The sequence below is a fragment of the Drosophila yakuba genome, chromosome 2R, assembly GCF_016746365.2.
Source record: "Drosophila yakuba strain Tai18E2 chromosome 2R, Prin_Dyak_Tai18E2_2.1, whole genome shotgun sequence".
NCBI lineage: Eukaryota > Metazoa > Arthropoda > Insecta > Diptera > Drosophilidae > Drosophila > Drosophila yakuba.
In genome coordinates, this window is record NC_052528.2 from 14,298,847 (window position 1) to 14,318,915 (window position 20,069).

At 43.6% G+C, this 20,069-nt stretch overlaps 3 protein-coding genes across 4 annotated transcripts; all 3 read right to left on the reverse strand.

The window, feature by feature from the left end:
* Nucleotides 1-9,241: 9,241 nt before the first annotated feature.
* Nucleotides 9,242-10,407, reverse strand: LOC26534550 (CLIP domain-containing serine protease B15). Its single transcript, XM_015197339.2, has 4 exons — nt 10,146-10,407; nt 10,047-10,089; nt 9,823-9,995; nt 9,242-9,764 (listed from the first exon to the last, which is right to left on the reverse strand). The coding sequence occupies exons 1-4, from the start codon at nt 10,369-10,371 to the stop codon at nt 9,298-9,300; spliced, it is 909 nt and encodes a 302-aa protein (XP_015052825.1). The 5' UTR covers nt 10,372-10,407; the 3' UTR covers nt 9,242-9,297.
* A 345-nt stretch (nt 10,408-10,752) lies between these two features.
* LOC6530600 (CLIP domain-containing serine protease B15) lies at nt 10,753-11,793 on the reverse strand. Its single transcript, XM_002091477.2, has 4 exons — nt 11,571-11,793; nt 11,472-11,514; nt 11,248-11,420; nt 10,753-11,189 (listed from the first exon to the last, which is right to left on the reverse strand). Exons 1-4 carry the CDS (start codon nt 11,791-11,793, stop codon nt 10,753-10,755), a joined length of 876 nt encoding a protein of 291 aa, XP_002091513.2.
* Nucleotides 11,794-16,926: 5,133 nt separating this feature from the next.
* LOC6530601 lies at nt 16,927-18,850 on the reverse strand. 2 transcript variants are annotated; one of them, XM_039372784.2, is made up of 6 exons: nt 18,696-18,850; nt 18,578-18,637; nt 18,111-18,516; nt 17,989-18,057; nt 17,575-17,932; nt 16,927-17,521 (listed from the first exon to the last, which is right to left on the reverse strand). In XM_039372784.2, the coding sequence occupies exons 1-6, from the start codon at nt 18,728-18,730 to the stop codon at nt 17,334-17,336; spliced, it is 1,116 nt and encodes a 371-aa protein (XP_039228718.1). In that variant the 5' UTR covers nt 18,731-18,850; the 3' UTR covers nt 16,927-17,333. The 2 variants fall into 2 exon arrangements, with proteins under 2 accessions (XP_039228718.1, XP_002091514.2); XM_002091478.4 differs by having other exon boundaries at nt 18,693-18,849.
* Between the last annotated feature and the right edge of the window lie 1,219 nt (nt 18,851-20,069).

Genomic DNA, 20,069 nt, shown 5'->3' on the forward strand with positions numbered 1-20,069 from the left:
TATTTCACCCAGGACAACTGCAATAGCCGCTAAGGATTTTTTCGGTTTCCTTGCTTCCTTTGTGCTTCTCCAAATATCCTTTCTCGGGGTTAGACCCAGTAATAATGTACCACGAAATTGAAAATGTATTAATCTGCTTCATAAAATATTTTATTACCATTACTTGCTAGCAATTGTATTTGCTATTATTTTACTTATTTACTATTAACTTAGATTTGTATAACAAGACATTTTATTATATGTAAACTTACCAGAAACTTTCGCTTTGAATGCCTGGTAACATTGCATTTCATCGTGATAAAACTTTCCTATCGGAAGTCCTTAAGGTATTCCGCATTCGTTTTGAACTCAACAATGTTTTTCTTTCCCATTTTTTCCACTCACCTATTCTCCCACCAATTCCCTGAACTTTTTCTTTGGCCGGGCAATTTTTCACTTTCGCAAGATGGCAGCGCATTTTAATGAGCCACCGGACGAGCGGTCAACCAGGCGGGCAATCCTGGCAAGTCCTGCGAAGTAGCTGGCTGGGAAATTTGTGTTGCATTTGCATTTTCATTGGCGCGATATGTTAATGACTTGCTTACTTTTGTGCCATCCGCGACCATCGAGATAGTGTTCGAAACTGGAAACCGCTGCAAGTGTTTGGCTCATCCTGCGGAATTACTTAGGGATTTGTTGTGCGATTGCGATTAGAGAGAAGGATCCGTCTGTATAATCACCAAAGTCATTTATCATGGTTGCGCATTGTTAAAGCTGTAATTTAAACTCATTTTGATTTAGCTCTTTCGAAATCCAATTGAGCTGCGGAATTTTGCCATTTGCAATGACCCCTTTGACTTGGATCATAATCTAATTTGTGTATTTTGTTTAACGCTTCGATAAATAATTGTAGAAAAATGGCATTTACATAACTGTGGATAATTTTGTGAAATAATATCGCAAGTGAATGCAAAAACGAGAAACACGAATGCAGTCTGTTTTTTGTATTTATTTACATTGCACTTTTGTTGGATTTGCATTTGCATTTGTGTTTGTGTTTGATTAAATAAAGTTTTCGATTTGGCCCGAATTATACGTGACACAGCCAATGTTAAATGAAGAGAAAAATTGCATTTAAAAGCCAAAAATTGGCAAAAGTCATTTCGACATTTTAACATTTTCCCAACGAAACCAACTCAATTCGACGTAATGTCTGTTTCTCTGTACCTGCTTGCCTGTGTGTGTGTGTGTGTGTGCGAGTGTGTGGGAAAAACATTAAAATAATTGTTTTAAAATCCTTTTGTCAGAAAGCAAAGTAAATTATAAACACACATGCAGAGCGGAGACAGACGGACGGACGGATAGAGACAGCCTGGGAGACAGGATAACATTTGCACATCACAAGTCATTGGATCAGGACTCCACTGAGCCATTAAAAAGGATATCATGTGTGTGAGTGCGTGTCTACTTCTGTGCGAGGACAACTGCAAAAACATGGCAAAAAAATGGAATTTAAAGAAAATGACTGAAGACATTGTATATTTCCAAAAGGCAAAACTAGTGGTGCGGAAAAAGTGAACTCCAATAAGGACTAAGCGGCGGCTTAGGCAAACAAGGAAAAATATTCGTATCTACTAGTACCTTATAAAGGACTTGAAGGCCAAAATAATTGCGTAAGTCTGCAAGGATTGCGCACTATCTTACATGTCTGTGAGTAAACTACCGCACTGCCAGGTGTCCAATTGAAATTGATATTTTGTTTCGTATGTGTCGAAGGGATATATTTTCGAATATCTCGGCTATTTTCGTTGCTGCCAAAGTGCAGCAGTTGCATAGTGCATGGCATAGCAGTTGCAAGCAGAGCGAGGCATGTGCAACATGCATTTTCCATAAATCGAACCAGCAAAACGTTTCAATTCCCCATTTTATTCATTGAAAGCCCATTTCTTTCTTTGTCAGATGAAATTCTTTTATTTTCTGGGAATATTTACACGAGCGGCATGTTGAGGGCGGTTGAGAAGGGGGGTGGCGGTGGCAGTGGTAAGATGAAGTTGCCACCGGAACCGGAGTCAGAGCTCATTTCATCGGACTGGGACTCACCTTTGCCAGTTGCTCAATACAATTGTACAATATTTATTTAATGTAAATGAGAAACGAAGCCCAGGCCACATGAGTCCGGGTGGCGGAGCGGCAGGTCCTTTGCTGCAGCAGGACCTCAGCTAGCAGTCCCCAATGTCGATTGGTTCTGCCTCCTGCTCCTTTTCTCCGCCGCACTCGTCCTCCTCCTCTCGCCTGTGTGTGTGGGGCAATGCATTGGAGCAAATTAAAATTGGAAATTAAATGTTTACGAAGCACAAAAATTGTAACGGAAAGTAATTGCTTTTACAACTTTCCAGAAATTGAGTGGGACTGCAAGTAAATTGCGCTGTGCCCAGGCTCTCTATGCATACAGCATGCCAAACTTAGACCAGGAAATGACAAAGACGATGCACATCATCCAGTGACTGAAGAGCCATCCAAATAGTCTAAATTTGATTACTTGTTTGAGTTGGAGTCGATACATTGATGGGTGTAACTAAGACTTCCTATTTGCCGTTCGCCAGGATGAGAGCCTTGGCAGCTGCCAATCTGGGGGCAGCTCTGCAATGCAACAAGTCATTATGCACCCGGTATGCAGTATCCCATGCAGATGATGCAATGATATGGGAATATGGGAGTTTGGCCGTGCCTGTAAGTCTGTTGGCTTGGTTTTGCATTTCTGCCGCAGGATTCATTGTAATGGGCAGGTGCGACTCCGGTTTAGAGGTTCCTCTTCCTGTTCCCTCACTGTTTTCCGTTTCTTTTTTTTTGCTTCTTTTAATTTCCGCTCCGTTGTGTTGCCAACTCCGACTCCTTTGCCGCTCAATGCTGGACCAGCTGAAGCTGCTGTCTGGTAGCTAGTAGCTGGTCCAATCCAATCCAGGCCAGACATGCAGTTCACGTTCGCATTTCCTTTGCAGAAATAACAAGGATGGCCCAAAAGGTGGCCAACCTAAGTGTGTGATGGTGTGGGTATGTGTGTGTGGGACTAGAAGGTTAGAAGCATAGCGCCGATGGCCACTTCCGACCACCGTCATCGTCATCCTTATCGCCACCGTCTCTCACCGGAATTCAGGGAATGCCATGGCCACGGCCGCATCCTGATGAAGCCAAACAAGCTCACCGCTCTAGCAGCTCAATTCGAAAGACAAGCGGCTTGGGCCCGCAGGATTCCAGCTTGTTTCCGGTTTTTGCCATGACCGGAATGACAATAATTTCGGCGATCCCTCACCAAATAATCCAATTCCCCGATACTTTCAGCCAGTTCCAAACTAAAAAGCGATTTCCGTCTTATTATGGTGGGCGTAAAAAACGCATCGCACACCGGCAATAATTGCCATTAAAATGTACATTATAATTTCAATGTTTACTTGTTTTCTTTTTCGCAGGCAGCCAAAACTAATTAATATTAAAATAGCAGGTTCATAAAGTGATTTTGTTTTCATTGAACGACGACAACGGCCCATACATACATATTTATATTCATTTTGAGCCTAAAATTATGCAGCGGATTTTTCACGTTTAATAAAACATACGCAGCCCTCGGCTAACTATTAATTAACATGTTAATTACAATTTTTCATTGGCATAAATGCAAAAATGCAATTTGTAAAATGTCGCCAATTTTAATTTTATGCACAACACTACCACTACCAGCACCACTACCACTACTACTACAACTACAGGAAATACATATGGCTGAGCGCCATTTAAGTGGGCGGCAAAGGCGAAAAGTGGGCGTACTTCTAATCGAAAAACCCGCTCAGGTGTATTATGCATGGGTGGGTGCAAAATATTGTGCAATGGCTGGAAAAAACCATTAATATTCTTATTTGCTTAGCCGATGATGGCAAAATTGCTGGGCACTGCGGCCCCGATTTTCCGCCAGTTTCCACTTTCCTGTTGCCCGTTTACCGTTTCACCCTCTAAACCAACACCTGATATATTTTGCTCCACATTTTGATTGGCAATCTAAAATGCACCGGCATTGAGTTATATGTATGTACATATACATTTATAGAATGCGTCAGGGGGCACTAACCTACCTACCTTTGTGTGTGCGGCAAGCTTGTTAAGTTTTATTTAAATTCGAACTGCATTTTACCGACCGCGAATTTGGGGCGCAACGACGGTGGGGTCACGGGGGGGTGTTCAGGGGATAAGGGGTCGGTGTCGGGGGGCGTGGCGGCTGTCCTCGCTGCCGCCTCGAGCGCCGTTGTCCCGCTGTGATTGTCAAAGGATGCGGCCAGGAAAATAATTAAAAATTCCATTTAAATGCAGATTAGCTTCGCAAAATGTGAGACTACAGAATTATATAGAATTTCACCTTGCCCATTCCGCCATTCCCCTCACCCCCAAAAACCCCACACGAACCAATATCTATACATAGATATATGTGTGCTCATGCTTAGCCGTTGCGACGGCTTTAATGGTAATCGTATTGCTTTTGAAAAACAGAATGCCGCCTAAAAATATGCAAATCGCTGAGCAGCGGTTTTATAAATGCAAGCGGCGAGCGTGAAGCGGAAAAGTCTTTCCATATGCATGCTCAGACTCAGGAATCTGGTTGCATTCGGCTCCAGGTGTGGCAATTATTCATAGGGCCCTGTAATAAAATCAAAATAAATTTCTATAACAATTGCATTAAATATTGAAGCTGTTTGTTTGTTGAGCGTTTGTTTTTTCGCCGAGCGATACAAATAGTTGTGCACTTTCTAAGCTTTATTTGCATTGAGCATATTTGATTGGATTGATGTACACTGAGGATTTAGCTTAAAGTCATTTTTTACATTGGCTCACCTTGCCATGAAAAGCGCGACATGAAAAACAAATTCGCAATCCAGTTTTTTCTGGCGCGGCCTCATCTTTATTGGCAATTGCATTGTTTCGGTTACATTACTCATACGCCCCGTTGGCACTGCTCTTTTTGGCTCTTTATTGAGCCCTCTACGATATGGCTTTTGTCAATCAGTGTAACGGCATTTAAATATACAATATATATATGTAGATATGGCGATATGTTGGTCCTCGTCGTTTGCCAGTTGCCGCATTTCATGCATTTTTATGTGTGACAAAAGTGAGCAGTGAAATATAAAAAATCGAAATTGTACCATTGGGACGCGAATGTAATGGCTACGGTTACCATTTCCCATCAGACAGCGGCACAAGTCATCAGTTTTTATGCCCTTGCAGCTGCAGCCGCCGCAGTTGCAGTTGCATCGCAGTCGGTAACAGGACCCACAACCCCGATGCATGCATCAATCTGCTGCCTGGCCGCCCGATTGCGAGTGCAATTGTCAAAATGTAAATGCAGCCAAAAAGTTAATAATCATGCCGAAGGGGGCCATCTTAAATGCAGCACGTTTTCAGACATTTTACATTCTGGCCTTTTATGTTTTCTACCAGCTGGATTTGGCTGCATATACATAAGTAAATCATTCAATATTATATCAATAGAGTGGAGAGATTACTACAAGTATTATTAGTTAAATTTGAAATATTTTTGAAACTGAATTTATATTGCAATCTTCTTTGAAAATTGTATATCCAAGTATTATAAACTGTATTCAAGATACTTAAATGCATCAAATTGCAGCTATCTGTGCAGCCCATCACAAAGTTGGAACATGTTGTTGATCCATCACCTAATCGAAATATATTGTTTTACGAGCGGCGCTTTACTCGCGTCCAGTTATTACCGCCAAAAGCTTGCTGATGAAATCAAAATATGGGAGAAGTATTTTCATAACCATCACCGCATACAAGGGAACTGGAACTTTACAGCTCGTTTTTGAGGTACGCAACGATGTCCTGCGGCGGCCTTTTGGGCCCTCCAATGAACATGAACATTTGAAACGAATTTGGTTCGCATTCCTCTTTTTTATGCTTTATTTTTTTTGCCCTTTTCATTGGTATAAATTTCATTTTTGGTATGTTTAGAACGGCCAGCGGCATATTTTATGTACAAGTTCAACACTCCAAGGATGCGTGTGTGTGTGTGGGATGGTGTGTGTGTGTGGATGGGTGTGTGCGTTATCGCACTGCATTTATGTATGTGGACGAATGCCTTCCACGTGGGTTACTTAATATACAAAGGCCTTTAATTTCGTCTAAAGCTAAATAAACTTTATACCCTTTGGTATCTGCCACACATCCATCCGCATGTGTATATGTATGTGTGTATGTGTATGTATTACGTATACACCTGCGGTCATGCCGCCACCAAAGGACCTTCTCCATTATCCATTCTCCGTGTGTGTTTGATGTTTGGGCTGCGTTCTTTGGCGCTCTCTCGCTGTTTTGACTGTGTCTGTGTCGTTCTGGTTGTTGTTGCTGCAATGTCCTTAGGCGCATATTTGCATGTTTTATTGTATCTGCTGTTCTCCCAGTTTAGGCCACGCCCCCTCCGCCGCCATAGCCCACTTCGCCGGGGGCACAATCCACCGGCCTCAGTACGCATGTACCTATGTTTTTAATTCTTTACATCGATATTTGGCCGCTGGCAAGTCAAAAACGCGAGCCGCTGCCAAAGGTTGATTGCGGTGCCGAGAAGGGGGGTGGGTGTAACCTAACCCCTACCCTCAGACACACACACACAAACAGACACACTCGCACACACAAGTTGACCAGGGAAAGTTGGACAGCAGCGCGTTGGAGGCAATTTCCCTCAAAATATGCATGATATGTGTGCTACACCTTTTGTTATGCATTTGTTTTGATGTCGAAATCTAACCGTTGCCCCCGGCCATTTGCCACATTATTTGCGTTGTTTAAAGAGCCAGGTCGAATGAAACGGGAAATGGCAGTGGATGGGGATGGGGGTGTGTGCCATTAAAGTCCAATAGTAAGTGCTAATTAAAAGAGTGCTGCATACTCTTAGGCGCTTGGTGAGTTGGGTGGAGCAAGGACCTTTCTTCAGCAGCTCACATATTTACACGCTAGTTTCCCATTACCGGGACGGGATGTCTTGCAGTCGCAGTGCGATTTTTAATTTGCGTTATACGAGGAGTTTCCTTTTGCCTGGCCCGCGGCTCACATGTGGAAATGCGGCGGCGGCGGTGGTGGAAAGCAGTAGCGGAAAAGGACAGGCTCAGAGGATGAGAAGGGGATAAGGATAAGGAAGGAGCAGGTGCAGCATGCGCAGCAGGGCCGTTGAGCAGCGTGGCGTGACATCGCAGGAGCAGCAAATGTCACGCTTCACTTATTTCCGTCCCACGATGTCGACGTCGTAGTCATCATCATCGTCGCCATCGCCATCGCCATCGTCGGTGGCTGCTGATGAAGCTCAATGGTTAGTGGCAGTCAACCAGGAGTTTGCCCCAACCGCCAGCCTTTCCTGCTGCATTGGCGAAAGAAAAGCACATGACAATATTGGAAGGTGGGCTACACTGAGCAAAACAACAATGCTCTTATACAATGTCACCTTGAAGAAGTCCTGTTGCAACGGATATAAACAGGTGCGATAATATTTTGAGCTTGTAATATCAGCAATAAGACATTTAATCGTACCTTAAAATTATATTCCGTTCCTTAGATTTTACATAAATCCTTGGCAGCTCAGTAGCTATTTTTTGGCTCAGTGCAAGAAGGCGGGTGAGTGGATGAATCGGAAACTGGTGGTTGGGCACGGGGGTTAGTAGTGGCGTCCCCTTCCCGGCGCTGTCCTCGTTCACGTTGCGGTTGTGGGTAGGCAACCTCTCAGCCGGAAGCACTTGAGAACTTTCAATGGCCAGCGGGCATTTGGTGCGGTTTCGTGCGTCGTTGCCCCCGTTCTACGATCCCCGTTTCCCTTCCCCACCCCCCTACCCTCTATCGCAGCATCCTTGACGCCGAGTTCGCGAACTGAAAATTCCCTTCGTTTTCATTAGTTGCGGCCATGTTGTCCTTGCCTCGGCCTCGGCCTGGTCTCCCGGCCTGCTCCTGGCTCCTGGCTCCGCCACATTCTCCATCTCCTCCATCTGCCCCATCCTTCTCCTCCTCCTCCATCTCCTCTTGCCGATGCCGCTGCCGCTGCGCCTGCTCCTCCATCATGGTTCTTTTCAGAGACCACGCCATCATTATTATGAACACCGTTATGCCCGCTGGCCTTATATTCCAATTTGTTGTTGTTGCCGCCGCTCTTATTTCTCCATCGCCAGCGGTACTCGCCTTTGTTGTTGCTTCTCTTGGTGTTCTTATATGACCGCCAAGTCTCTCTGTTTCCCTCATACCCATCACTTTGGCCCGGGGTCAAGGGTATGCTGAATCACAGAAGGGTTAAAGCATTCTTGCATTCTTAACATCGCTGTACTGTATGTTAATAATAATATTAAAATTTAAAATAGCAATATGTGATAGATAAAGAAAGATATTTGCTTCTTTACTCCTGGGTATCTGTTAGTCGCATGCTTAGCTGGCACAGATTACTTCACTTGTTCCCTTATTTTCGTTTATTTTGCAACATTTTGCCGCACTGCAATTGCATTCGCGTTGACAAAAGTCCTGATGCCTTCGCAACGTGTGCCATTTGTGAGTAATAAGAAGCGAATAGATGACTGCAGGGTCTTGGCAGTTCACTTACCTGTTGTGTGGCTGCTGCAGATTGGCCCTGCTGTTGCATTGCGATTGCTAATAAATTTGGATGCTAGATTTGGATGGTAAAATGCATATGCAAATAAATAGCTAGGCCAAAACTAACTGGCCGTGGACGCCTGCGAGCGCTGTGAAACAACAGCAATAATAACAATAATCGTGCCACATTTAGATAGCGCACACAGAGAAAAACGCTCTCAGCCAATTGAAGAGTTTAAACATTGGGCCAAGTATGAAATTTGTTTGCCCATCTGCCCCGGATCCCCCGCATCACCCGAATCCTTCCTTCAGCTCCCCCATTTTACCTCGCACCCACCCGAAATGTTAAGTTGCCGCAGTCGGCTGCTTATCTCTGTTGCTGCTTGCAACATTCGCTGGGGGCCATTTTTACTTTTTGGGTTTTCGATACGAGAGCCGCTCCACTGTTCCACCGCCCCCCGCGCGCCACGCCCCGTCTTTATTGGTAGGACCACGAGCTGCTGCCCAAATGCAGTTGGCCTCCTGGGCGTGTGGGAGCGTGTGGGCGCCAGGAATGCGATCGTGAGTGGCTTGAGAAACGAATCGTATCCCTTTAAAATGATGAGCTCAAATGCAAACATGGAACACAAACGAGTACATTATACTCGACTTTATTATGTAATTGCAATTTAAAGAAATTAGTTGGTTACACTAGTTGGTTGTGAAGTTGTAATTCATTTCTGTTGACTCCCGCAAATGATGGGCTTGCGATGAATTCATATTGCTTTCGTGAATGGTATTTACAATCCAATCCACATAGTGCTCGACATTTGTGTAAACGCCGATTCCACTGCAAGATGGAGAACCAAAGCTAACCATGCCCACCAGGAAAGTCCGAGATTTTCTATTCCCATCCATATGAGACTTTACGGTCAACGGGCCTCCAGAATCCCCAGAACAAGTGTCCCTGTTTAAGCCGCCAATGCATAACTGGGATCCATCGAGTTTAATCCTAAGCCGGCGCGTGCAAGACCTTCTATCGAGCTTCATCAGAGCGACTTTTTGTAGAATGTTGCTTAATTTGCTTAAATCGGTTATGCCCCAACCGGTGGCAGTGAAGTATCGAGCTTTATGTCCCACTCGACGATCAACGGACAGGCAAATCGGCCTGACATAGTCTGCAAAAAGAGTGTTTTGGTTGTGCTGGTCATACTGGAACTCATACCATGTAGTTACCTGTGATCAACACCTTCCTTGCCAACCGAATAAGACCAATGTCATATTTTTTGTCTACGCTAGTCATATTGAATTCATCATGAATAAACCGGGAATCGACGTCAATCACTTGGCGACTGGACACGCAATCCGCAGTAGTGCAGTTTCTGTTGTATTCGCCCAAGACCACTTGTCTAAAAAATAACTATTTAACTTAAAAATTCCAAAAACTGTTAAGAACATACTTGGGGGTCGACATGAGGCAACTCGCAGAAGTCAGTACAAAATCTGCAAAAACACTGAGAGTTGAAATGGATGGGAACACTTGCGATAGGACTACATACGACGGGTGATGAGCGAACCGCCACAGATGAAATCTCCAAATTGACCGAGCACCAAGACCATCCAGGGATTGGCGAACCTGTCGGCATCTTTACCTCCAACTACCCGCCGAACTCTCGATGGGTGCTTGGCGGTGCCGCAATCCTCCGTTAGCAGGATGCTGGATCCTTTTCCTGTCCCAAGGACTAAACACGCTAGTATTGCTATTTCAGCTGTGAAGATCTTCATGTTTCAAAGAACACTGATTTAATTGCCCATACTCGAGGCTTTTATATATGTATACATATATAAGCGATAAGAATTTCGAAATAATATTAGTCATACTTTTTTTTATAACTTTTTGGAGCTTGTGTTCTGATGACACACTTTAAAATAAGAAGGAAAATGTTATGTTACATTATATAATGATAATTATTACTTAATTTGTGACTCATAAGTGTGATTTAATAAAACTGCACTGAAAACTTTTTTATGTATTTATTAGTAATAATTAAACTTTGTAGAAAGTAGTGCTGCACATAAGTGGGCAGATCTCGAGAGTTAGATCCAGAAAAGCCTTAGTTTGATATTAATCAGGCCGGTTTAAAGGTGCTTAGGTTTGTGTCACGTTTAGTTGGCCGTAAATATGTAATCCGCTTGCGATGAAAGCATATTGCTTTCGTAAATAGTACTTACAATCCAATCCATATAGTGCTCGACATTTGTATAAACGCCGACTCCATCGCAAGATGAAATTCCATAGCTGACAATACCGACCAGGAAAGTGCGAGATCTTCCACCATCCATATGAAACTTTTTGGTCAAAGGGGCTCCAGAATCCCCAGAACAAGCGCCCCTGTTTAAACCGCCAACGCATAACTGGGATCCATCGAGTTTAATCCTAAGCCGGCGCGTGCAAGACCTTCTATCGAGCTTCATCAGAGCGACTTTTTGTAAAATGTTGCCTAATTTGCTTAAATCGGTTATGCCCCAACCGGTGGCAGTGAAGTATCGAGCTTTATGTCCCACTCGACGATCAACGGACAGGCAAATCGGCCTGACATAGTCTGCAAAAAGAGTGTTTTGGTTGTGCTGGTCATACTGGAACTCATACCATGTAGTTACCTGTGATCAACACCTTTCTTGCCAACCGAATAAGACCAATGTCATATTTTTTGTCTACGCTAGTCATATTGAATTCATCATGAATAAACCGGGAATCGACGTCAATCACTTGGCGACTGGACACGCAATCCGCAGTAGTGCAGTTTCTGTTGTATTCGCCCAAGACCACTTGTCTAAAAAATAACTATTTAACTTAAAAATTCCAAAAACTGTTAAGAACATACTTGGGCGACGACATGAGGCAACTTGCAGAAGTAAGTACAAAATCTGCAAAAACACTGGGAGTTGAAACGGAATGGAACACTTTCGATAGGACTACATACAGAGGGTGATGAGCGATCCGCCACAGATGGAATTTCCTTGATCGAGCACCAGGACCATCCAGGGATTGGCAAACCTGTCGGCATCTTCACCTGCAACTACCCGCCGAACTCTCGATGGGTGCTTGGTGGTGCCGCAATCCCGCGTTAGCAGATTGCTGGATCCTTCCCTTATCCCAAGGACTAAAAACGCTAGTAGCGCTATTTCAGCTGTGAAGATCTTCATGTTTTAGAGAATACTGATCTACTTGCCCATACTAGAGGCATTTATAGGTGTATAAGCGATAAGAATTTCGATCAATTTGTTTTTTTTTCTTTAGAACCTAATGGGTCTTTTTGAGCTTTTGTTTTGGTGATGAAATTTCGTCTAATTAAGACTGGAAATATTTTGTTATAAAAAATATAGTTTTTTATTTATTAGTATTAATATTCTAAGCTTGTAGAAAGTAGTACTGATCTCGTGAAAAGCCTTAACTTGATATGAAATCAGACCGATTTGAAGGGGCTTAAGTTCGTGTCACGTTGCCACTTCTGCTCGTGTGCTAAGTTGGCCGTAAATACTTTTGGCCTCGCCTGGTGTTTGGCATTTGGTGTCTGCTGTCTGCTGCCTGCTGCCCAAGTGCCTGGATACTTGGATGCTGGTATACTTGGATGCTGGGATGTTGGGAAGTTGGGATGCTTGAATGTTTGAGGGGCTCTGGTGTCTTACCGTTCCTCGCTTTTTGGCATCTGCTCTTTAGCCCTAAGCTGGGATATGGGATATGGCCGCTCGTTGGTTCGGTTGTTCGTTCGTTGCCTTATGAAATATTTGTGCTGCAACTTTATTTACAATTTTTTCGGTTATTTATTGTTGGCAATTTATGCTTTCGTTATGCATTTTTCGTTTCTTGTATTTGGTCAGTTCTTGCATTCTGATTTATTGGTATTGGTGTGTGCTCTTGTGGGCGTATGTGGAGCCCTATATGAGTGTATTGTCCATATTGAAATGAGCCCACACACGCACACCCACACACCCACTGCGGTGTGTGTATACTCAAAAACCAAACAAGCTGTGAAAGAAGTTTTTGGCAATGTTGCTGGAAATTCGAGAAAATTTCATATTTCTTTTAATTGCTGCTGCAGTTGCAATTAGTGGTTGCATATGGCAATAAGTCACAGCCGTGATGTTTGTATATTTTGAGAGGGTTTTCTACATTTTCACGCTTATAAATGATTCACAGAAATGTAAACAGATCGATATGTACTCCCTTGTCAAATATGATAGATGGTATACATTATCCCTTTTTTCGAGAACGCCCCTGCCTAAACGGTTGCGATTTCTCTTAGAACACCGAACGTATTTATTTTTCATTTTCAATATTCAGGCTGTCTGCTGAATTTCTGGGCAATTGTTTCTGGCATTGTTCTGTGGGCTCTTGTTTTGGCCATGGACAATCTGCAATCAAAATCAAGGAACTTGAGAGATATTTTCCCAAATCGAACATGACACATTTGTTCTGCTCCAACTGTGCCTAATGACGGTTTTCAATCTCAGTTTTTTGTTGGGGATGGGTGCGGATATGATTCGGCCAAGTGCCAGTGAGACAGTCGCAAGTTAAATGGCAATTCCACCGCAAAGGGCCAAAAGCGTTTTTATCAATTCCTGCAGGCCAGTTAAATTAATGGACGAACCAGAGTCGAGTAATAAGACATCCAAATGAATGCCTTAAGTCTGCACTCGATTGCTGGATTTGACAGCAACCAGATGCAGACGCAGATGCAGATACAGTATCTGAGTCTGTATCTGTATCTGTATATGTAAGTGCAATTGAGTGCGTTTCATGCAGTGATTTTACGACTTTTATGCTCTACGCTGTCCACATAAATTGCGTACTGTTTTTCTTATTTTTCGTTGTTGTTGCTTCGACCTCCGACAGTCATCATATATCAATGTCGTTGCAATTGATAATGGAGTGCAGTGGGTATAAAAATCAAAAGCTGGCCTCTGGGCAAACATTTGATCTGACATTTGTTGTTTTCTTGTCTTTTGTCTTATTTATGTTTATTTACTTAATGCCAAGTTATCGTATTTAAATCAAATATTTGACTAAAATATTATTTCTCATAATAAGAAAAATGCCCAAAGCCTTGAGCTGGTCAATCCCACTGCGCTTGTGTGCGTTTGTCAATTTTAAATGGAAAATAATCAAGTCATCACTCCGTTGCCTCTCAATCTGCGCTTAAAATGCCTCTGTGCGGATTTTTGCATTTGCACCCCCCCGACTCCGCCACTCCATCGCCATCCCGACGGCAAGTGCAATCAAAATTGCAAATACAATAATATGAAAAGCACAATGAAATCAATGGAAATACCTCAAGCTATGTAAATGGGGCAGCTACATCAACTGAGCAGCGTTCTCCTGGACATGCACACGGTGAGCCCCAGAGCCAACGCCAAATACACGCAGCTGCCCCCCACCCACCACCCACCACCCATCAGTAACCAGTCAGCACCCAAAAGCCAACATACTCCCAAATCAGGCTGGCCAAAAGGAGAAAAGGTCGCCGACCTACTCTTTTGCCATTTTTTGGGCTCTTTCCTGGTTAGGTCAATCGCACTGCTGCTTAAATGAGGAAAATAGTGCACATGGATTATTAGGATGTTAGCTTATTACTAATAAATATTTTCCACTTTTACTTAATAGATAATTGTAGTGAGTCTTTAATCCCATTTATTTAAAATACAACATATGAAACGGTCAAAAAATGTAAGAGTTCGTTTGTAATGGGAGCAGCTATCTTTGCGTGTGTTGCTACCTTTTAAAATGTTTGATGTTGCTCGAGGGCCAGGGTATTTGGCCTTCGTTAAGGATCCTTTTTTTTTTGGCGCTGCTGATGGGGGTCTGAATGCTGTAGCTGCTGCTAGTGGGACGGCCTCGTAATCAGCATTTGTGGCGCTCGAGGTCATCGGCAAAGTCTGCGGGCGTTGTCGGAGTCGCCGTTGCCGTTGCTGTTGCCGTCTTCATTGTTGTTGCTGTTGTCGTGTTGCATGTGCCACAGCGCGGCAACAACAACGAAAGTTCCGTATGACGCCGCTTCATCTTCCTGTTTGCGGCCGTGGGCAAAGTTCTGGGTTGGCTGGAATATTATAATTACAAGCGAAACAGGCCCCAGAGCTCTGCTCTCCTCTGTTTCGGTCCAGGCATCAGCTTTGGCTTTGCCTCTATCTGTGGCAGCCTCACAGTACACTGCAAACAAATCCTTGTGCCAGCCTAAACGTATGTTTGTTATTGTGTTGCGCAAATATTGTGATGAGTCAAGGCGGATCGCATGTAAGTCGCTGTCTTGTATGTATGCAAATGTATCTACAATTTCATATTGGGTCGTCCATCTATTTCTTTCCGTGCTCACCTGTATCCAAAGCTTTTGCAGCCATGGCGACGAGGTGGAGAGACTGGCGACAGCGAGTGGGAGTGAAGGGGAACGAAGATCCTGATAGCCAAATGAAGTCGAACCAGCGCCAAAGGTGTTCGCGCTGACGTTGTGACAGTTTCAGTTACCGTCTGTCTCCGTCTGAAGGAGCAACTATGGGGCTGGGCGAACGGCGGTGCTGATTGCGGGGGGAGTGGTGTGTGGAGCGGCGAGTGTAAGTCGGTTGCATGCGTCTGTGTCGTACATCTGTTGCCACTGCCACCGCCATCGCCACTGCCACATCCAGAGAGCCACAGCTTGTTGACTGACTGATGCGTCCGGAATGGCGCTGATGAAGAGCTCTAAGCCCGGCTGCAACAACTTCATTTCGGCTGAAGTTCGTGTGAAAATTATTGAGATACAATTCCCCCAGCGATGGGCAAACGTTCGAAAACGAGACGTTGCCCCCCGCAGCAGTTCGTCCCCCGTCTGGTGCCCTTCTACCGCTCCTCTAAGCGGCGGACATTGGCGATTATCTTGTCCACGACTGAGAAACAAATGAGCGTCGTAGTCGCACTGAGCCAAATATATTGCCCCAGGGACATTTGCCGCATTGTTGCTTCAAAGCAGATAGGTTTCGGTCTGTATCTGTATTTGTATCTGTATCCGTTTCTGTGAGTGTTTCAAGGTAAGTAAAAGAGTTCCCACATTCACTATATGTGAGAATATCGCCCTCAGTTCAATTGGCATCTATTTTGGTGGGAGCCTTCAAGCCAAGTTGGCTTATTTGCGCCCTGGGAGGGACCGCTAATGGAGCACGGTTTGAAAAATAGACGGAAATGATTTTATCTAGTTAATATATCCAATAAAATAGTAACTAATTTGCTGCCCATTAAAAGCTAAAGAAATTTTGTAATAAATGATGATGAACAGTTTTTGTGAAATCTTAAAAATAATGTTTACAATTTTTGGAATGAAGGGAATTTCCATACTTTCCTCTAATCACTCAATAACTATCTTCTATATTACGCTTAAAATAAAATCATATTATTATAGCAAACAAAAATATCGCATTATTCATGGCATTGCATAATCTCAAAAAAATACAAAATTCGCAGCTCCCTATTATGAGAAATGTTATTATTGCAAAATCCCAATTTATGTTTGTAGTTATTCATCTTATTTTTATTCGCTTAGTAATAAAAACGAAGTAAGCGTAGTAAATAGTTTGTGAATAACATTCACTTCATAATATTAAATAGTAAATAGGATACAGAGACAAAAAACTTTTTAAATAATTGATGAATACACATTTGGAATCTTTTAATTAAAGTTTTGGGATAAGTCAGCCACGTTGTTTTATTTTCTCTAGAAGTGAGTTGGATTCCGTTGCTGTCACGCCAGTGGGCAGATTCCATATTCAGATAGTGAAGGAGGATGGCTGAGAATAGGAAATCGCCCGCCGGCCATCCGCATCCGCAAGATACACTTCGCCCCTTGCGCTACGCAGATACAGATAGTCCGCATTGTTGTGTTGTGTTTACGTTGTAAATGGTTGTTGCAACTACCACTTTCAACTGCCTTGATTCCGCTGCCTCGAATGCCTCGAACAGGTTCGATGTTCGCTGCCGAGAAGTATCTGTGACTTACGTGCGTCTTTAGACGCTCACAAAAATATTTTCAAATTACACAAATTGTGCCATGCCCCGGCCAAAGTTGCAAACTCCGGCCCTCGGGGCTTAATGCCACGGATTAGTCGGCCTTGGGCAATGATATTTATCGAATGTCAGGGGTGTGGAGGATGGTGTGGGGTGTGTGGGTGGTGGGTGGTGGTTGGGCGACAGGTGGAATGAATGGCTATCTAATGTTTTTCCACTTTGCCATTCCTTTGTGGACAATGGAATTTCAATTTGCCGGCGACAGAATGTTTATGCAACACGCGCTGGCAATTTAAATTTATGCATGAGCATTTTCTAATACCACTTAGAATAACAGAAATAATTTATTATTTTTAACACTTTACAATTTCCGCGGACTCTGTATGCGCTCTTGTGTGTGTGTCTCTCTGTATGCGTGTGTGTGTGTGGGCTTTTGCTACTATTTTGGCAAAACAACACAGTTTAATATTTGTTTTTCATTTGTTAGCCCGGCACCAGGCGGTCCAGGTGGGAAATGAGGGGCGTGGCAGCGTGCAAGAGGCGTTGGAGCGCGAGTCCTATTCAACACTTTGTTGGGGAGCGAAAAAACAGCCAAAATATCCATTTATAAATATTTTACAATAAATATTTCGCCATTGAAATAGAACTGAATAATAGAGTGCACTGTTGTTATGAAAGTGGAAAATGTTTTGTTTAAATCTTCAAATTCGCTGGCCCATCAAAAAATGGGCGCTCTCAGCAGACGCATCAAATAGTAGAAACACTTCATCGGCAGTCTAGAGGCTTTCATTTTGCCCAGATACCGACCTTCCTCGTTCAGATTGTCACTAATATCGTACCACAGGATATAGACCAAGTACGCCAAGGTGGCCAGCAGAAGCAGCAAACTATAGATGTAGTGATCATCTGAAGAAGAAGGATAGTGCTGAATTGATTCGCTCTACCATTAGTTTTCTTACCAATCAGATCCAGCATACGATGAAACTGCTGCGCAGCCCGGATTCTAAGTAGTTTTCCTAGATTTATGTTTTCAATAGTTTGCAGTTTAACTTTCTGGTCTTCTTCGCCAAAGCCATCCTGATTCTGGTAGCCAGCATTTTGAGCTGCTCTTCCAACGATTGCCCTGAAGGTTTTCTTCGGGTTCTCGGAGTATTTAAAGGAGTCCACATCTTTTTCACAATCTACTGGTTGTGGTTGCACTTTGATTTTCTGTGTGCTAAGCGTTGTCGGATTTCTTGTGACTTCAGGAGTTTTGGAAGGTAGGATTACTGGTTCGGCACAAAGGGATTCATAGCTTTCGGGAATCTTGCGTCTTAACTGAAAGGGTAAAACATGAGTGAAAAAACCACTGATGTATTTCAAGTTTAGCTTACCTTATGATTTGGTTTCGAGTTCAGGGGTCCGACCTCACTTTCAGCATTTTCCCTATTTCTTTTTTTGATCTGTGAGAATTCGATCATATATTAAGAAAAACTTGGAGTTTATGTGCTAGTACCCTCTTGCTTGTGACCTCCATGTTGGGAACTGGGGGCATTCTTTTTCTGTAGTATCCGGCGTCCTTTACTTTCATTCGCTCCCTAACTTTCAGTCGCTCCTTCAGATTGAAGGTCCTTTCATTATACAGACCATTCCGATGGTCTATATCCGGGCCTGAATCCCTACGTCGAATCCTACCATTTTCATCTGACCACTCGCTGTCCGAGTGGCCGGCATCCTCCTGATCCATGAGTTGCAGGGACAGGTCATAGAGGTTCTTGTTCTGCGACTGGGAACTGCGCTCCATCAGGCTGGGCAGTTCAGGGGAAACGGTCAAGTGACGATCCTCGATGCCTCTGACGGAATCGGTATGTATGAATCCGTTGGGAGCCACTGTGGTGTGACTTGAATAAACCGAAGTCAGTCTACAGTAAAAGAAAGTTTAGAGTATAGTCAACTGAAAGCATAAATATTGTAACTACTTACGACTCTGCCACAAATTTTTTGGGCTTGTACAGCTCGATCAAGCATTTGTCATGGTCTTTGCTGAGAGATTTAATCATATGTTGAAATAATGCTATATTCATTAAAATTGACTTACTGCTTTCCTGGAATCACGTGTAAGCGTTGCATTTTCATCAACCCACGATGTTGTATAAACGTTGATCGAATAAAAATAAAAAATTGTACTAAGCTGGCCTACAGTTTTGTATTGGCAGTGGGCCAAAAATGTGTTGGCGTTTCTATGTATTCGATTCGAGTGTCAAGGGCTGCTGTGCTGTCGATTGCCTGTGGGCACATTTCACACATTTTCGCATTAATATGCAATTAAAGCGAATAGTTGCAACTAGTTGCAGTGGCAGTTGCAGTTGGCTGCATCGTTAGTTGCGCAGGCGCATATCCTGCGGCAGTTCTCCACGACCCATCCTGGCGATCGCTCGCGGCGCTCCTTCAGCTTCCATCTCCGGCTGTTTCCGTTTCCGTTCCGTTCCTCTTCTCGCCACATGCCCCCCGTCCTGGCCGCTCATCAAAGCGTCTAAGCCCTGCGGCAACATTAACACAGCGAAGCGCAAGGACCTCGCTGCCTCGGCCAGCGTCGCTGCCCGCCGCAGGACACTTTTTCACGCAGCGACGCTTTTTCGTACAGTCATCGTGCAGCAAAAGCGGTTCCCATCCGCAGCTCCTTCAACTTGGTTCCGCACTTAGTACATAAGCCGCTGTACATAAACAGATAGACACTGTTGCAAATTGCTAAGCAGAATGACATAATTATTGCTTTGTTTTAAGGTTTTTAGAAACATTAAATAATAGTTATAATGAAGTTCAGAAGGTTGGTGTTTTTACTAATGACTGTGGTTGCTACTGTTGGCTATCCTGTGCAAAATATTCATTCCTGCCAAATGCTGCTCATATTTCATATTTATTTTCTGTGTACACTTGTGCTAATTCTTATTTTTTGAAGTATACTAATTTCCTAACACAAAGCTGGCCTTCAAGCTGATGCCTAAAATACCTTTTGAAAAGAAAGCTGAGTAAAAGCAATGAGTGTACAGTTGGCCAGAGCTATGTTTTTTTGATTAGTTAGTTATTTTTACTATTTTTTTTAGTAATAGAGTTTTTGTGAAAGTGTAAACCTAACTGGCGGCCATTTGGTATGGCGCAACTAAAATGCAGTTGTTGCTGCTTCTTTCGCTTTTCGCCGTATTTGTCTTCTGCTGCTTTGGAATTGTTGGCGGTTCTTTGCCACCGCCGGCGGCTATTTGAGGCAAGAACTTGGCCCGAGGGCTCCGGCGGACAGCCAAAGCAGCTGACAGGACGCCAGACGACGACTCCACTCCGGCTTTGACTTGAAGAGTTGACTGCCATTCGCTGGCTGGCTGGCTTTAATTGCGTTTGATGTTCGCAAAAAGTATGTACGTGGGGTGCAAAATAAAGAATTCGAAAGTCAGAAGCCCGAAAATTGAATTGCAATTCATTC